The sequence below is a fragment of the Emydura macquarii genome, unplaced genomic scaffold, assembly GCF_026122565.2.
Source record: "Emydura macquarii macquarii isolate MOO-44397 ecotype Brisbane River unplaced genomic scaffold, CSIRO-AGI_Emac_v2 contig_691, whole genome shotgun sequence".
Taxonomy (NCBI): domain Eukaryota; kingdom Metazoa; phylum Chordata; order Testudines; family Chelidae; genus Emydura; species Emydura macquarii.
The window spans coordinates 10,383,121-10,400,680 of record NW_027130828.1 but is presented as its reverse complement, the minus strand read 5'-3'; the positions used below and the strand labels follow the sequence as shown (position 1 = coordinate 10,400,680).

Below are 17,560 nucleotides of genomic sequence, written 5' to 3'. Positions count from 1 at the left end.
ATCTCCATTCTCCTGGCTGCCGTCTGTGGGTAAAAGACGGTGCCTTAGGGCTGAGTGGAGGGATGGGGCAGCTAAGCCTGGTTGCTATCCGTTAACCAGCAGCGCTGCTCCTGTCTGGGGTTGTGAGTGCTTCTGGGCAAGGCTCTGTTCTGCAAAGGGCCGGGCGTGGATATGGCGCTGTATCACTAGTATTAGTAACGCTGCTCGCAAGATCTACCAGTCCCTCTGGGTGGGAGTTACACAGGCTCTGCCTCCCTCTGCCCTGTTCACCGAGGCGTCATTTCCACCCCGTTTCTGAGTGTGGCCCCAAGAATGCAGCGTGTGAGTGCCTGTTCACGCTGCCTTTCCGTCTCTGCGGTAGCTTGGATCTCATGGAAGCTGCTTTGCCGGGAGATGGATATTGGCCAGGCTGGGTCCCCCATTATCTTGCCCTTGTTCTGGTAGCAACAACCCTGGCTCATGCACAGGGTTTTCAGACCCAGGCTGTGACCCACGAGTGTAGCCCTGGCTAGTCATGAGCCAGTCTGGCTTTCTCACCCAGCTGGAGTTCTGAGTGTGTTTTCCCTTCTCTCCCACAGAAACATGGCATCCCGGTTCCAGTCACTCCCAAGACCCCATGGAGCATGGACGAAAACCTCATGCACATCAGGTGAGCCTGGGAGGACGGAGGAGCTTCTTGTGCGTGAGGAGAGATCAGCAGGTCGGCCTGATTCTCTGTCACCCTGCGGCTTGTGCAGTCATTTCAACGCAGAACGAGGGTGCAGGGCAATGGAGGGTCAGGCCCAGCATCTTAGGTGTCTGACAAGGGCTGGCTTCCCCCGGTGTGCTGGGTTCTGACCCAAAGCTGGTCTGGGAAAGCTTCAGCCCCTTTTCTGTGGGGCTCAGCATCTCTCCCAGTGCCCCATTCCCCAAGCAGACAGCATGGTTACTTTGCTTATCTTCCATGCCTGGAGACAGACAGACACAGACAGACGTGTGATTTCCATAAGCATCAGCAACAGGAGGGAGAGAGACTCCTCCACCGCCTAGCCTCTCAGCCGTGAAGCTGTTCCTCTCTCCAGGTTCTTCTGCTGGTGCCCATCACTCGTTTCTGAGCAGTTTTCTGTAGGACTGTTCCTTGCAAGTCTCCCCTGATGTAACATTGTGACCTCCTCCCCCTCCCTAGTCACGGCCTTTAGCAGTACCCTGTTAAGAGAGACGTGCTCCATGCAGTCCCCCTGAATGAGCACGTCTCACTCAGTCCCAGCTGGAGACCAGGGTCATGGGGACTTAGTAAGAATCTTTCCCTGGAGGCAGGTTACCCCGTGACTACCCACTGGGGGGTTTCTTGCACCTTCCCCTAAAGTAGCTGGTACTGGCCACTTCTGGAGACAGGATACTGGACTAGATGGACCCAGTTCTGATCCAGTCTGGCAGTTCTTATGCTAAACCCTACGGGCCCAGTTCTGCACTGAGAGCGCTTGCTGGGATTGCGTGGGCAGAACTTGGCGCTCTCTGTGGATTTTGTTAATTTCTCTCTCTCTGTCCCCACCGTGAAGCTACGAGGCCGGGATCCTGGAGAACCCCAAGGTAATCGATCATCTCCTTTACGTCTCTCGTCTTACATGGCAGCGACTAGGGCCGAGGGCGTCTGATGTATTTGCAGCCTAATTTGAAATTTCACGGCAGGCCGTGTGTGGCAGGGAGGCCAGGGCCTGCCATTCACTCCCTCACCCCCCTCCGCCTTCCCCCTCCTGGTACGTTAATTGCTGCCAGGATGAATAGGGGAAGGAGCCGTTTCAGGGTGACACTAGAGGAGAAAATGTCATTGGGAAACAATGAAGAAGCAATTAGCCAGATGAGGCACTTGAGTGAGAGAACAGGGAGTGGGGCTGGCTGCTGAATGCACCCCAGCTTCCAGAGTGCAGCGCCTGGCCCCATCTGGTGCTAGAGATGGGAGGTGGGGTGGTGGATGCAACCACTGACGGATGAAGCATTTTTGGTCATTCCCCTGCCCATGTGCCACGTCCTCTCCACCGTGGTCAGTTCCATAGCCGGGCATGCCTTTTGCCTGCTTGTCTCTGTTGTGAAGGGAAGGGTTAAGAGCCCCCTGGAGGGATTCCTCTCCAGGGGAGGAGGAGGGAGCTCTGTAGCTGGAATATAAAGTCTGTTTGTGTGGAGATATTGTGTTGGTACCTTCCTGTGGTTCAGATTGCCTTGGGCAGCTGCTGCCTGGACCTGTCCAGCTGCGAATCAGCCCGAGAGAGACCTGGCTGGGAGTGCCCTGCAGAGGCAGGAAATGGGCTCTCCTCCGATACGGTTACAGTTTGTGGACCTGGCTTTGCATGCTGGGAGTTGGGGGGACGGGGAGCAGCCAGGTGCTGTGTGACGGGGGGAGATGTTAGACGCAGCTTGTGCAGTGGGCCCCCTGTGGGGCTGAGAGCGAGGGACGTGTATGTGGAAGAGGGAAAACTGCAAACAAGTCCTGCTGGGTGGGAATGGAGCGGAGGTGGGCCGTCGGAAGGGACGGGGGAACAGAGCAGGGCAATGGCTGGAAGTTTAGCTCCTGGGGTGGGGTCATGGGTGGCTGGAGGCTGTAGAACAATCTTCAGGAGGAAACCCCCATCCAGGATGGAAAGTCCCTGCGTGGTTCTTCCATCCGAAGAAGCCTGGAGCCTAGACTCCCCTCTCCCTGTCGCCAGCCATTCGCCTCCCATGCTGCTACCCAGACCTCCGGGCTGGGCTTTGCGTTCCAGCCAGCTGGGGACCGGGTGGATGCAGCGTGGGGCGGGTGGGTAGAACATTCCCCTCCGGATTCTTTTGCCGGTTGAGAGAAGGTGACAGGGCTGGGTGGGCTCAGGGCTGGCAGCTGCTGTGATCTGGAGCCTTTTGCCTCTAGGTTGTGGGCTTCAGCCCAGGACTGTCGTGGTGGTTCCCACGGGATACACCTGTGCAGGGGCCTGTGTGAGATGAGCTTGCGGGGTCTGGGTCTAGCTTCCAGCAGGCTGGTGTGCCTGTCACAGAAACCACTGCCTCAGGGCCACTTAGAAGCCTCGGTGTTAGCAGACTTGGACCCAGGCCTGAGTGGACCCAGGGGACTGAAGTCCCCTTTTGCCCCTAGATGGGGTCGGTCCAGGCCCTGAGGCACTGTTGGGAAGTTTGCCCTGCTACTGCCTGCGCTGTACCTGTTCTCGGGGGATAAACGGAGGGCCTCGCTCCCTGGGGCTCTCCGTCCAGTGTCCCTCGCTGTCTTGTTCCCTAGGGTGAGATGGCCCCAGTTCCTTTTCGAGCTCTCCACTCTCCCTTAGGAGTGGTCTGGGGCGGTATGAAGACTTTTTTTTTTTTTTAATGCCTTTAGTCTGAGAGGAAAGGACTGAGACTCTGGCCACTGAGTGTGTGTGGGCCAGCTATGGGCAAGCTTCCCCTCCCCACAGCTTTGCCAGTGCGCCCCCCATCCTGACCTGTAGCAAGTCCTGCTATTCCAGTCTCTGGACCCTTCCCTCCCACCTCTGCCAGTGCCTCTCGCTCCTGGCCTGCAGCTCCCCAGTCCTGGGCCTTGGTGACTGTCACTGTGCCTCCGTCCCCTTCTCTGGCCTGGAGGCTGAGACCAGCACGACTATCCACACGGGACCAGCCTGAGGCCAGCCCACTCGTGTCACTTGTGACCCAAAGCTCCATTAGAAAATTTGGTTTCCCAGTTGAGCACAGTCAGGGAATAAAGGCACTTACCTTTCCATCTGAACCCTTTCCTGGGTCCCCTTTAGCCTCTTGGGGGCCAGCCATTTCCAGCAATGGAATTCATGGGGAGACACTTGTAAGGGATTAAACTTTAACACCGTCTCTTCCCCTTTAGAAAGCGGCAGTGACTTTACCGGCCTCCCTCCGCTCCAGCTCGCTTCCTTAGCTCAGGAAGAAAACCTAGGGTCTAGGGCGACTAGCTAATCACTGTGGAGAAGGCCTTAGAAGAAAAGAGGGGTGCCAAACCGCTGCAAACTCCCCCCCCCCCCCCCGAAACCCCTCAGACCTGCCAAACGGAGGGATTTGAAAGCAGATGGTTGAGCTATTTTCTGCCTCTGTGAGGCCCGATTGAAGGGCAATGAGGCAGCTAATGCGGAGAAAGATAGAAATTTACTTGCTTTAACTTCATATGGCACTCTGAAAGAGTTCATTCAGTCCCGGGCGCAACAATATCAGCTGGATGAATAAACCATTTGCGGCATCGATAGCTCTACATCATGGGTTAGTTCATGGACCATTTGCTTCCAATTTCTTCTCTTCTTGCCCCGTTTTTCTTGCTGCTTTCTCCCCCCTCTTTCATACACACACTCTTCCTTTCTCTCTCTCCCTCTTCCCTCCCCCCTTCCCTTTAAAGATGACATTGCAGGACTAGCCCCCCTGCGGGGATGGATAAATAGAAGGCATTGATACACTGCAACAAACTATTTGTCATTTGAACTGTGCTTTTAGGAGAGAGAATAAAAAGAAGGCAGACGTGCACTGTAATGATGGAATGCAAGCCAAATGTCACTTTTATTTCTATTTAGTTATTTTATTTAATAGGGGTTTTCATCGTTGGCTTAGAAAATTGGAAACTATCTGACTTTGACTTCCAATGTTTAGTAAAGAGATTTTAATACTTTTCTTCTCCCTCCCTCTCCTGTCTTTCCTTTTGAACTCAAAGTTTTTCATCATCTTGAATGAGTTTGTCTAGTTAATAAGTATGATTAGGGCTAGAAAAGGCCAGATGATGTAAAATTGAAATCTGCAGCCCGTGTAATTTGTGTGTATGTGTGTGTGTGCGCACATATATGTGTTGTTTAAATAAAGAAAAAAAGGCATGAAAATCCTAGACCGTTTTTTGGTAAAATATATATTCTTTAAAAAATAACTGCATTGCTCTCTGTCTTGTTTTGAAGAGAATGCAATGTCTGTTCCTCGGGAGGATGGTTACTATGTGTGCGTATTAATACAGGTGCCAGATCTTCAGCTAGTGTGGATCGGCAAAGTGCCACTGACTTCAGTGGATCTCTGCCAGTTTTAAACCAGTTGAGCATCTGGCTTCTGTGTCTGGGGATGCCAAAGTCATCAGGTGGCTCCTTGGCTGTCCCTTGAGACTGCTCTGTAAGACGGAGGTGGGAGCTGCGTGGCTGAGGGCTTGTCTATCTGGGGAAACTTACCCACATACGTATACCATGTTGTGTTGGGGAAATCCTGCATTCCTCTGCCCCCGATACCAGTGACCGTCTAGGGTAGCCCCAGTGCAAGTAGATTGTGCAGCGCAGCTGGGGTAAAGAAGCCACGATCGTTACAGGGGGGGAAATGTGGCTGCATAGACAAACTGATGCATATGAGATGAGCAGCTCTGAGCCTATTCCCCTTCACGTGGTTCTCTCGGGGACTCTGTGTGCCATCTGAAAGGGCAGGCTGCCAGTCGCACGTCCCGTCTGTGGAAACTCCAGGCAGAACTTTGTCATCTCGATTGGCATGGACGTGGCAAGAGTTGAGTTTCATGAGGTAGCCTTTTGTGGCAGCACACGGAGGGGTAGGAGGTAGGAGGAAAGCTTCAGACAGAACTCGAGAAAGAGGGACAAAACTTGTCTGTGTCCCTCTGACATTTCTGCTTTGCTTTATGGGGTTAGAGAGAGACGTGCAGGGACCTGAAGTGAATTGAGAATGTCGTGAAAACAGGAAAATAAACTGGGGCTGGTTGCAATCTTTTCTCATTTAAAGAAAAAAAAGGAGAGGAATAGAATGAAAATTTATGTAAAAAAAAGTTCATTTTTTCCCTCAAAAACTTTAGGTGGAAAACCTCAAAACAAAACAAATTTTTATTTCACATTGAAATGTTTCATTTTCCCAAAACAAATAAGAGCTGGATTTGTTTGGGGTTTTTTCCAACTCCTCTCTTTTTTTTAAACTCCTTCCCCCCCCCTGTTTTCCCCACACTGAAAGAGGGAGAGAAAAGTAAAAAGGGGAGAAAAGTTTATTTTAAAAAGCCCGGTTCCTCCTTATCCTCCCCATATCCCAATCAAAGCCTAAAACACCTTCTAAGGATTTGTTCCTGCAGTGCACTGAGCATCCTCAATTCCCATTGAAGTGGTGCCCGGAGCCTGGCTGGACAGAGCCTGTAGGAAGGATGATCTGGGGGTGAAAGCATTGGGGCTGGGAATCAGGACACTTGCGTTTTGTTCCTGTCTTTGCCTCTGATTTGCCAGACTTCCTCTGGCAAACCACTTTCCTCTCCGTGCCTCAGTTTCCCCATTTGTAAAATAATACTCCCCTACCTCACAGGGGCTTAAATAGTTTGCCGTTTGTGAGCCATGCTGACATTCTCAGAGGGATGGTGATAGGAGACTCTGAGGGTTGATATGTACCTACCAATCTCTACAACCCTGACAGTTATATGCCTAAGTCGCATTTAAAACAACTAAAAAAGAGATGTTCAGAGGAGGCCATTGCCATTTCCCTAATGCAGGGGGCTCTCATTCAGACAGCTGGATGCTTTAAAAGGGAATGTGTCCGTCATCACAAGTGGAGGTTATCACCAAAGACTTCGTTAGTCTAATAAAATAAAAAAATCAAACTCCTGGCGGGGGGAAGGGAATGTAAATGGAATGATTCTCCAGGAGGCCTGGAATTTCAGACATCAAATGAGCCCAGCTACCCCAGAGATGGAAGTACTTGGAGGGCTGTCTGGAGTGGGCAGTACAAGAGCCCGAGGAAAACCTCCCCTTGGGTATAACAGGAAAAGCAGCGTTAGGAAGTGGTAGCAAGACTGGGCATAGAAGGATTCAAGGGCAACGTTTTCAAAGTTGGATGCCTAAAATTAAGCATCTCAATCTATATTTAGGAACCGCAATCGGTCGCCTGAGCTGATAAATTCTGAGCACCCACTGAAGCCAGTCGGAGCGGTGGATGCTCAGCCCCGCGGAAAATCAGGCCCCGTTTTTAGTGGGGCGTCTTCCCCTAGGCACATGAGTTTGCAAGTGGCCTGAAAGCATTTCAGGGCCATTGCATGCTGTCGTTCATGGGTGGATGAGAAGGGAGGAGGGCAGGAGGGAGACACCAAATTGCAAAGCTTGCTCCAAGAGGTAGCTACATTCACATTCCAGGAGGCAGAGAGCCGTCCTTCCCCCCCCCCCCCCTTCCTGGTACGTGCGTCCAAATGTGGCAATTCAGCGGCGTCACCCAAGTTCTGAGCCAGAAACTAATTGTGAGTGTGCAGCCATTTCCACTGGCCTCGCTTTAAAAGAGAGAAGACGCCTCTTTACTATAAATCTGGAAAAAATATAGATAAAGGTTGATGTGTTTTGAAATGGGTTTTTGCTTTGTTCCTCTATTTTCCCTCTGGGCATATTAACCTCGGGGACACTATAAAAAAGCACATGCAGCAGAAGCACCTGGTGGGGTCAGGTCTAGTCATTAGTTTTTTCGGTCAGTGCAGAATAAACCCCAATTCTCCGCGTCTGTGGCGCTCGCGGGAAGCGTGTGCCTTGCCGCTTGCTCCCTGCCAAAGTCCCACTTTTCCCTGCCTGACTTGTTCCTCTGCAGCTATTCCATCTCCAGCTGTGGGGGCGTCAAAGAAAAAGATGAGATCAAGTTGAGGGGAAAAATTGTCTGATTTCTCTAGCCCTTTGTTCCAGACCCCTAGTAAGCTCCAGTTCTCTCCTTTGTGACGACATCCAGACGCTTTGCTAGGCAGGATTAACTGCCTGTCCTAACCCAGGGTTCTCCATTTGAGCCGGTGTCCGTGAACGCGCCTGGACTTACATCCAAATAAGCCCCGGGAAGGCATTGAAGTGAAGAGCTCTGGGTAGGGGGCGATCTGGATGTTCCATCCAAGCTAGCTGCATGGGCCTTCTCCCTCATCTTCTTTGTAGCCACCAAAGTCCTGGATGGCTATAGCGCGAGGAGGAATGGGGTGTGATCCCAAGGAGAGGTCATCATTTTAACTCCGCTCTGAGAAAGCACTACTGCCTAGAGCTGGGTAGGAGGCGGGCCTGGAACAGGGCGAGAAGTGGAACCCTGAGGGGGTCATAACTCATCGGCCACAGGGATCAAACCTGGGACCTCTGGCTCGTAAAGCATTAAGGCACTCCTGCCTGAGCAACGGGACCCGGTTCTGTCAGCTGAGCCTGGGGGAAGGTTCATCGGTCTCTCTCTCTCTCTCTCTCGCTGTAGCTCAGCCCTCCTAGAGCGGGACAGAGCGCTAGACAAAGTGGAGGGGAACTGCGTGGGGGCTGGGTGAGATGGTGTGGAGATGGAGAGAGGGCTGACAGGGAGGACGTGGGGGTGTCTGTGAAGTCTGGGTGAGGTTAACGCAGGGGATTTCCGGGGCACAGACGGTACGTTCACGGTGTGTTTTCTGGGCGCAGCCAGCGCTACCTTTGCGCAGTTCCAGCTAGCAGCAGCTCTCAACCTTCCTCTCTCTTCCTTTCAGAACCAGGCACCCCCCGGCCTCTATACCAAGACCAAAGATCCTGCCACCTCTCCAGATACTCCAGACATCCTAGAGATTGAATTCCAGAAGGGTAGGTGCTGTGGGTTCCTAGTTCTGTGTTCCCCATTGGCTCTTTTGGGGCCAGAGCTTAGTCCCCCCCAAAGTCCTTGGGTGGGGATTAGCCATGGACTTCACCAAGACCAAGAGTTTTGCCTTTTGTCTTGCATCGGATGTGGGATATTTTGAACAAGGAGGTGTAGGGGAATTTGGATCCAGGCTGTTTTTAGCTAGATGGGAGCATAAGTTTCCAGGCCTAGCTATGGCACTGAATCCAAACTGATTCCTCCCCTCCCCCCCGCATTTCTGCTCATGCCCCTTTCTGGGGAGTGAGATGGGCCAACAATCTCGCCATAGTTGCTTTTGATCAGAGGATTCCTCCCCTGGCTTACTTGGCTTGGGGCAGCTCTCCGTGCTAACAGCTAAGGCTAAGATTGAGCCATGGGTATTTTTAGTAAAAGTCATGGACAGATCACGGGCAATAAGCAAAAATTCACGGCCCGTGACTCGTCCATGACTTTTACTGTAAATACCCCTGACTAACTCTTAGCTGCCCTCGGGGCGCTGCTGCTGTGGGGGGGCCCTGCTCCGGTGGCAGGGGCTGACTGGCCCCCGCTGCTCCGAGATCCCCGGGGGATGCTCTCTGATGGCTTCCAGGACCGCCCCCGAGGCCATCCCCAGGACTGCTGCTGCCCCGGCAGTCCCCTGGGCCACCCTTGGGAGCACGGCTGGAGTAACTGGTGCGGCTGGCCACGGGGCTGCTCCAATGGCAGTCGGTGCGACAGGCCGCTGCAGCTGCAGGATCCGTGACCTCCGTGACAGACTCGCAGCCTTATTAATGGCCACTGTCTTGCTGCAGTGCTTCATGCCAGCACATGAGTGCAGAGAAGGGCCTGCCTGCTCTGCTGTGTGCCGGGGCAGCACGTAGGTGTGAGGTCGGGGACACGTCCCTGGGTGGGGGGGGGGAGGGCGTGTTGAACCCATGCAGAGGACTGGGTGCCCATACGTGCTCTTCTGCCCCGGGAAATGAGCCTGCAGACGCTTGGCTGAGACAGCCGTCCATTCTGACACCCGGAGCACAGAGACACCGTGTGGATTTTAGGCTTGTGACTTCTCCTCTCCAGGATTTGGCGGGGGGATGAGGAGATCACGGTGAGCTCTGTCACAGCCCTTGCTCAGAGAGTCTCCAACGCAGGTAGCTAGAGAAGGTGCAAAGTCTTATCACAAAACGAGGCCAGGCGAGCACGCAACTCGGGGGAACATCTCATGTCCAGGAGATGGGGAGGGACCCTTCTCGGGCCAGCGTGTCTGAGCACAGCCCCACTGCAGACAGGCCGGAGAGCCCTGCTCCATTTTAATGATCCTCCCCAAGCGTTAAGAATCCCTCCCTTGCAGTCCCCTCTCTTCCCCCCCCGCAACTCCCCATTCACCCGCTAGTTAATTTATTTGAAGTTTTAATCTAATTATTAACTATTTTAAAAGATAAGCAGCTTTCTCCAACAACGGGCCTGACAATGTCGACTCTCCGTCGGGTGGACTGCGTCCAATACCCTGGCGAAAGACGATAATAGAAAGAGAAGGGGCAAGGAAAGGGGGTGAGCAGGAGGGGGCTCTGGTGAGAAGGGGCTTAAGGTTCATTATTGGCGAGACTTACATTTAATAGCAATTTACAACCGAGTTTATAAACCCCTGGAAAATAGGGGGTTTAGAATGGGGAAGCTGACAGGGCCCTTCGCTCCACAGTGGCTCTCGCGGGCGCCTCCGTAATAAAGACTAGAAAGGGAGCCATTGAGCCCTGATTGGCAAGTGATAGTGCGCTAAATGGTAATGAGACGGGCAGATGGAGGGGAGATTAGCTTCCAACACTCAACAGCTTTTCTTTGTGGGCCCCGCAGCCCCCTTGTCAGCTTCCTAATACATTTATTGCTCATTTCACACTGCTAAAGAAAATGCCTCTTTCTATTCAGAGCCGGCCCCCCTCGTCCCCCCCCACCCAACCCAGTGTCTTAAAAAAAGTGTAATAATTAATTCATGGAGCCCTCGGCTCTGGCCGCAGCCTGCCAGGGACTGGCCCGAGATGGGCTCCCTTTCACTGGCTTGTCAGGCGGATAACTGGAAGCATGTGTTGCGTTTGTCCGCAGAACAGACACTACAGAGGCTGCATGCACGCTGAGGCAGGGCCTGACAAACGACCCACAAGCCAAAGAACTGTGTGTGTGTGTGTGTGTGTGTGTGTGTGTGTGTGTGTGTGTGTGTGTGTGTGTGTGTGTGTGTGTGTGTGTGTGTGTGTGTGTGTGTGTGTGTGGCGCACACACCTCCGTCACACCCTCCCTCCCCCCCCCCGCACACACACACAACCCCCTTCTCTGGCTGTTGGGTCGTTTGTCAGGCCCTGCCTTGGCGGCTGGTGGGACAGAAGGTGCTGTGACATAAGACAATAGCGGAGCGTGAAATTCAATTAGTGAAGGGCCTGGTTGCAATTTCACAGCCCTAAAAAAAAGAGAGAGGAGGGGAGGGGGGCCATTTTTATGGCCTTTTTTTATTTATTTCTCTTTTCTCCTGAGGGTTTTTCCCGACAAGCGCGGCAGCTTGGACGTGCCTTTTTAAGACGTTATTTAGGGTTCATATCTGTCACATCTATTTAGCGTACTCCGGGTGATGTTAAGAGGTGTTCTTGATGTTAAAAAGCTGATCCAGCTCCCTCTCCCACCCACGCCCCTCTTTGCATCTCTCTCTTGCTCTGCAGGTGTCCCGGTGAAGGTCAGAAACATCCAGGATGGGGCAACTCACCAGTCGTCCCTGGAGCTGTTTGTTTACCTGAATGAAATTGCGTAAGTCTTGTACGCTCGTGCCCATCTCCTGCACGCTCGTCTTCGGGAAAGAGTCCCCGTTGCCATGCGTGCACACGCTCCGAGGGCTGTGCGAGCATACACGCACACACACCTGCAGGTGCCCGGATCTGGGCAAGGCGGCTACAGCGCCACTGCCGGTCCCCACGCACCATGTAACAAAGATGGATAATGAGATGCGGAGTGTAGCGGTCCAGCAAATGACAGCCAGTGCCCACGTTGGCAGGGCAGTCGTGGGCCCTTCTTAGTTATGACTCTTTATTCAAAGAGCAGAGTTACTATAAGTTCCCTGGGAAGGAAATATGGCCTAGTGGTTAGGGAACACGACCAGCAGTTTTAGCCCCAGGTGTGCCACTGACTCCGGGCTGTGCTGGGAACCAGAGGCCCAGCTGCGCAGAGAACCCGGAGTCCTCTCTCCCGTGGTAATGCTCTGTTCTCTTGGTGTCTATTTTGACTGGGAAGAACTGGTTTTCTAGTAATTGTGGCTACACTGAGCCATCAGTCCCTGTGGTCTAGGTTGCCCCCCCTAAAGGTACCATTGCCCCAGCGGCCTCTGGCCAAGTACCTGCCCTCGAGCTGGACTGACTCCTCACTTCTCATATGCCAGGTGCTCAGCACCCCACTCATATCTACTGTGTAAACATCCCTCCCCACCCATCTGTTTTTCAGATAGAACCCTCCCTTCCCTTCAGTCCATCCCTGTCCTCATCTCTCACTGGGTCGGGGTAATTCTCCTTTTACAGGGCTACTAGAAACAGAAGATTTGGTAATTTAGGGCTAATTACGCTTAAAAACTTACAGCCGCACAGCTGTATCAGTACCGCTGGGCCACCATAAGAACGCTTGTGTAGCCGCAGGATGTCGAGGGGAGAGAGCTCTCCCGCCGGCATAATAAAATCACCTGAACGAGCAGCGGTAGCTATGTTGGTGGGAGATGCTGTCCTGCCGACACAGCACTGGCCACACAAGCACGTGTGCCGGCAAAACGTTTGTCGCTCAGGGGTGTGTTTTTTTTTCACACCCATGAGTGACAAAAGTTTTTTGCCAGCATAAGTGCTAGTGTAGACAAGGCCTTAGGTGCCTTCCCTGTCTCTTTTCTGTCTCCCTCCCCACGTTGGGAAGCAGGTGCTTGGGATTTTCTGCTCAGACCCAGTACTGTGACGGGATTCCCTCCCCACCATCAAGTCCCCGAGACACAGACCCATTCTTCCAGCGAGGGAGAACAGGACCGCGTTCCACCTCTAGTGCCAGGATGCTTTCATGTACAGCTTGAAAATGGCCCCATGCCCCTTCCTCCTGGTACCTTCCACATGGCTCTGTGTTCCAGCGTGTCCGAAAGGGCTGCGGGCCCGTCTTTGGCTCAGGAGTAGGCAGGCCCCGGGAGAACCATTCATCCGTCCCTCTGCCAAGTGCCACACAGACTCCCCCTTTGTGCCCCTGCCTTTATCCCCCTGCAGCTGAATGGGAATGAACTTTTCCATGTAGTTCTCTTTTTAAATGTTAATTAAGTGGTTTTAAAATGACTCCGCCAAGGGCGAATGCAGCTGCAGCAGCAGCGGCTCCCTCTCTCCCTTCGCTCACCCGGGTATTTGTCTCGTGGCATGCTGTGCCACGTCTGCTTGGGGATCTCCTGGGAGCGCTCCCCTGCCCAAGGGGTAAGCGAGGAGATGAAAGGAGGATTTGCATTGGCAACGAGGCCGGGCTGCAGAGAGGCGGCGGGGACGTGGGGGGGCTTGCACATTCCCTTCTCTGTCCAAGCGGCAGAGGGATAGTTTTAGTGGCCTGGGAGGAGGACTCCTGATAATGCATCATATTCCAGCTGCCCCCAGCCCACTGTGAGGCGGCATGACTGCTGACAGAGCCTGTCTGAAGGCGTCAGTGCACGCTCGCTCCACGGCCAGAACCTCAAAGGTATTCAGGTGCCAAACGCCCCGGTGCCTGAACACTTCGAGGATCTGGGCCCCTGTATGTCTGTGGTGGCGCTGGGCACCACCCTCATCCCACTCTGTGGGGCAGGGAGAGGAGAGAAATGCCGTTACCCGTTCTCCTCACCTCTGCCTCGGCCACTCCCCCGAGTCGCCCACGCCTCGTGACGCTGTGGGGTGGCATGGAGCCGCGCAGGGACGTCCAAGCCAAGCTCTCAGGGCCTGGAGGGAGGCTGCGGAAATCGGGACCATCCCATGAATTTAAAGATGGGAGTTGTAATTTCCTCATCATGGCAGAGAAGAAACTGGACTGGGCGGTATTGGTTACAAAGGGGAGTCTTTGTTGACGCTGCTGGACAGACGGACGTGGTGGTTCTCTCGGGCCCTCTAGCACCCAGGCTGACTAACGCAGTCTGTGTTACCTAACGTCTCCACATGGAGTCTGCCTGAGTCCTGGCCTGGGCTAAGCAGCCCTGGTACAGGCCGCTGGCTGCAGTCCACGTGCTGGGCCTAATCTGGAAACTCTCCCTTGGAATCCTAGAGATGTCGGGCTAGAAGGGATCTCAAGCGGTCGTCATTGTCCAGCCCCCTGTGCTGAGGCAGGACCGAGTAAACTGAGACCACCCCAGGCCAGCATGTCTCTGACTTGTTCTTAAAAACCTCCAGTGACGGGGATTCCACAACCTCCCTTGGAAGCCTGTTGCAGAGACGAACTATCCTTATAGTTATCCAGTTTTTCCTAATATCTTGCTTAAATCTCCCTTGCTACAGATTAAGCCCATGACTTCTTGTCCTCTCTTCAGTGGACATGGAGAACAAAATGGATCACCGTCCTCTTTATAACAGCCCTTAACGTATTTAAAGACTGTTTATCAGATTCCCCCTCAGTCATCTTTTCTCAAGATGACACATGTCCAGTTTTTTTAACCTTTCCTCATAGGTCCGATTTTCTAAATCTTCTGTCATGTTTGTTGCTCTCCTCTGGCCTCCAATTTATCTACATCTTTCCTGAAGTGCGGCGCCCGGAACTGGACACAGCACTCCAGCTGAGACGCCCCCACTGCCAAGAAAAGTCTGACAGTTACCTCCCGTGTCTTACACACGACGCTCCTGTTAACACGCCCTGGAATAATATTAGATTGTTTTCTCCGTGGCATCACACCGTTGACTTGTATTCAATCTGTGATCCACTATGACCCCCAGATGCTTTTCAGCAGTACTGCCGCCTAGCCACTTATTCCCCATTTTGTAGTTCTTCATTTGATTTTTTCCATCCGGGGTGTAGTACTTTGCACTTGTCTTTTATTGAATTTCATCTTGTTGATTTCAGACCAATGCTCCCCTTTGCCAAGGTTGTTTTGAATTCTAATCCTACCCTCAAAGTGCTTATAAGACCTCGTAGCTTGGTGTCATCTGCAAATGTTGTACGTTAGTCAAGTCATCAATGAAAATATTGAACAGTACCAGCCCCAGGATTGACCCCTGCGGAAGCCAGCTATACACAGCTTCCCGGTTTGTTAGCAAACCACTGATAACTACTCTTTGAGTACAGTCTTTCAGCCACCTTAGTCATTTTAATCTAGACCACATTTCCCAATGTGCTTATAAGAATGTCATGTGGGGCTGTGTCAAAAGCCTGACTAAAATATATCCCATCTACTGCTTCCTCCCATCCCCCAGGCCAGATCTGAGGTGCTCTGGTATCACACTGCTGGCCACGGCATAAAACCCTGGCCAGAGCTTCCCGTAAAGCCAATGGATCCCAGTGACCTCAGTGAGGGTCAGATTGAGCAGAGCACTAGAAAGGGCTGACTCCACCTGGTTGGCATCCCGTGAGCTCCTTTCACTGAGCAGCTCAGCTGCCTCCAGCGGCTGTACGCCCCCTGGCAATTTGTGACACCTGTCCCGTCTCTCTCCTTTCTCTCCACAGAGGCAAGCACGGCGTGGGGCGCATTGACATTGTGGAGAATCGATTCATTGGCATGAAGTCCAGAGGTGAGAGCAACTCCCTGTGCAGCTCCCTCCCGCCCCAGCCCCAGGCGGCTCTGATGACTCACTCTCACAAAAGAGCAGGCTGCTGTCTGCTACTCCGCAGTGCTTGGGCAGAGTGCTGGATCCAGGCCTATGAATCCATTAGGGGTGAAATCCTGGCCCCAGTAGTTAAAGTGAAAGGGATTTTTGTTATTGAGTCAACGGAGCCAGGATTCCACACTAGAAGAGTGCTTGTGCAACCTCCCTCCCCAGTGTAGGTGAGCATCTGGTCAGCAAGCATTGCCTTTGCTATCGAACCAGCAGCCTCTCTTAACAGTAACTATTGTCAATGGGTAAGGGGCCCTATTTCTGTCCTCATTTGGGGGCTGCTCTGCTGTGTGTGTGTGTGTGTGTGTGTGTGTGTGTGTGTGTGTGTGTGTGTGTGTGTGTGTGTGTGTGTGTGTGTGTGTGTGTGTGTGTGTGTGTGTGTGTGTGTGTGTGTGTGTGTGTGTGTGTGTGTGAGAGAGAGAGAGAGAGAGAGAGATCCCTGATTGGAGTTTCGAAGTGTTACTGCAACGCAATTAATAATAATAACCAAACGCACCTCCCCTCCCACCCCACAAAAAAATCCCACAACTTCTCTAAAATCTCCCTTTCTTTTCCTGTGAACATCTGAGTCTAGAATCAAATTTGCCATGTTTAAGAACTGGTAATGTTCCTCTTCTGTGAAGAATGTTGCAAACTACAAGGAACTTCCTGCTAGTATCTCGAACTAAACAAACCAAAAGGGGAAACAGCAAAACCACTTGCCATTATTTGTTACCAGTGGGAAAATGTCCAGGTTTAGTTGGGGGGGGCAGTGTTGCCAACTCTTATGATTTTGTCACAAGGTTCTCACAATATTTAGTGTTGTCCAAGCCCCAGCTCCTGGAGTCAGCTGATTATGTTAGAATTTTGGCTTTCCTGGAAAATTGTGCATTTCTAGCCCTAAAGATTGCAGGGAAAAGCTTGGATCCATGACCCCTAAAGGTTCATAACTCAGAAGGCAAATAAAAAAAGCCCAAAATGTTTTTAAAATCTCATGATTTGTAAACCAATCTCGATGTTTGTTTATTTTTGAAGGCCTGACTCTTGAACTCTTGGGGCTGTCATTCATCTGTGAGAAACAGCCTAATTGGAAAATCTCGGGGGGGGGGCAAGAGCTGCCTCCTTCAGCGCTGAATAACAATACAGCTAGTTAGCGTCTCCATTTCATTCTTCACCCTTTTGTTTTAACTCTCATTAATGTCTATTTATGCGCTCCCTTTATTTGAACCTGCTCTATGTGGCAAGGCAGGAGCAAATATTATGATAGCATTTCACAGCAAAATACAGCCCACTTCAGGCTTCCTCTTCAGATCAAGAAAGGATGGAACTATTTACAAGTATGTTGGCAAGTTCTGCAGCAAAAGGTTTGATTTTTAGTTAGCACAGTTTAATTTTAAAAAAAAAACCCGACCAGCCCTCTAAAGCTTTGTGTGTGATTTTGCAAGACACTCAGTAATTTGTCAAGATCTTTATTTATTTTTTATGACGTGCTCCAGTGACCCTTGCAGCATTCAATAATTCCAGCGTGTGCCCAAACGAGAGCCATGCTGGTAGCTTGCTGTCCACGCGGGGGGTGAAATCCTGCCTCCGGTGATGCCCATGGCAAAGCTCCCATTGGGTTCAGTGGAGCTAGGATTTCACCACAGGGCTGCACCTTATTTTTGCAGAAAGCAACTGCCCTCCTCTTCGAATAGGTAGGGGCAAGTGGGCCATGGGGGCTACGGGTCTCCACAGTCATGTCTCCTTCCTGATCCAAGTGGATTAGCTTGCTGCTGGTTTAGACCTTGGTTCAGCAAAGAGGGACATGGCTGGACTCCTATGCCTGGGCAAAGCCTCATAACTTCATTGGGGCGCCACATGGGCACGTGGTTTTGTTTGCAGGATGCGGGGCCTTGCTGTGTGGACGGCGCACCTGGCGCTCAAGTGGAGAATTGCGTGCTGGTGGCCATAGCTCCACTAAAGATGAGGCCAGCATGGGCAGCATTGTGGAATTCCTCCCCCAGACCCATGCTTGGCTGTTCTTTTTCCACCACTTACTTCAAAGCTGGATGTGTCCATTTCTCCAGCTGCCCACCAGAGCCTGCAGGTCCCCCTGGGCTGGAGCATGAGGGCGGGGACTGAAGACTTTGGGCTGGCTTGTTGTTGTTGTTCTGCTCTGTGCCAAGTTCGCTCCTCAGACAATGAGCTGGCAGGAGACGGTGAATTGATTGCCTGGCCACCCGATTGCAGCGGGGGAATGGTTTCCTTATACC

General features: G+C 52.3%; 1 protein-coding gene across 2 annotated transcripts in view; it reads left to right on the top strand.

Annotated features, from left to right (window-relative positions):
- ASS1 (argininosuccinate synthase 1) overlaps nucleotides 1-17,560 on the top strand; it is a 74,161-nt gene that overhangs the window by 29,127 nt on the left and 27,474 nt on the right. For both annotated transcript variants that reach the window (XM_067541962.1, XM_067541963.1), the window contains exons 9-13: nucleotides 579-649; nucleotides 1,539-1,569; nucleotides 8,420-8,510; nucleotides 11,223-11,307; nucleotides 15,181-15,245. In XM_067541962.1, coding sequence (XP_067398063.1) covers nucleotides 579-649; nucleotides 1,539-1,569; nucleotides 8,420-8,510; nucleotides 11,223-11,307; nucleotides 15,181-15,245 — 343 coding nt within the window. The remainder of the gene's footprint in view (nucleotides 1-578; nucleotides 650-1,538; nucleotides 1,570-8,419; nucleotides 8,511-11,222; nucleotides 11,308-15,180; nucleotides 15,246-17,560) is intronic.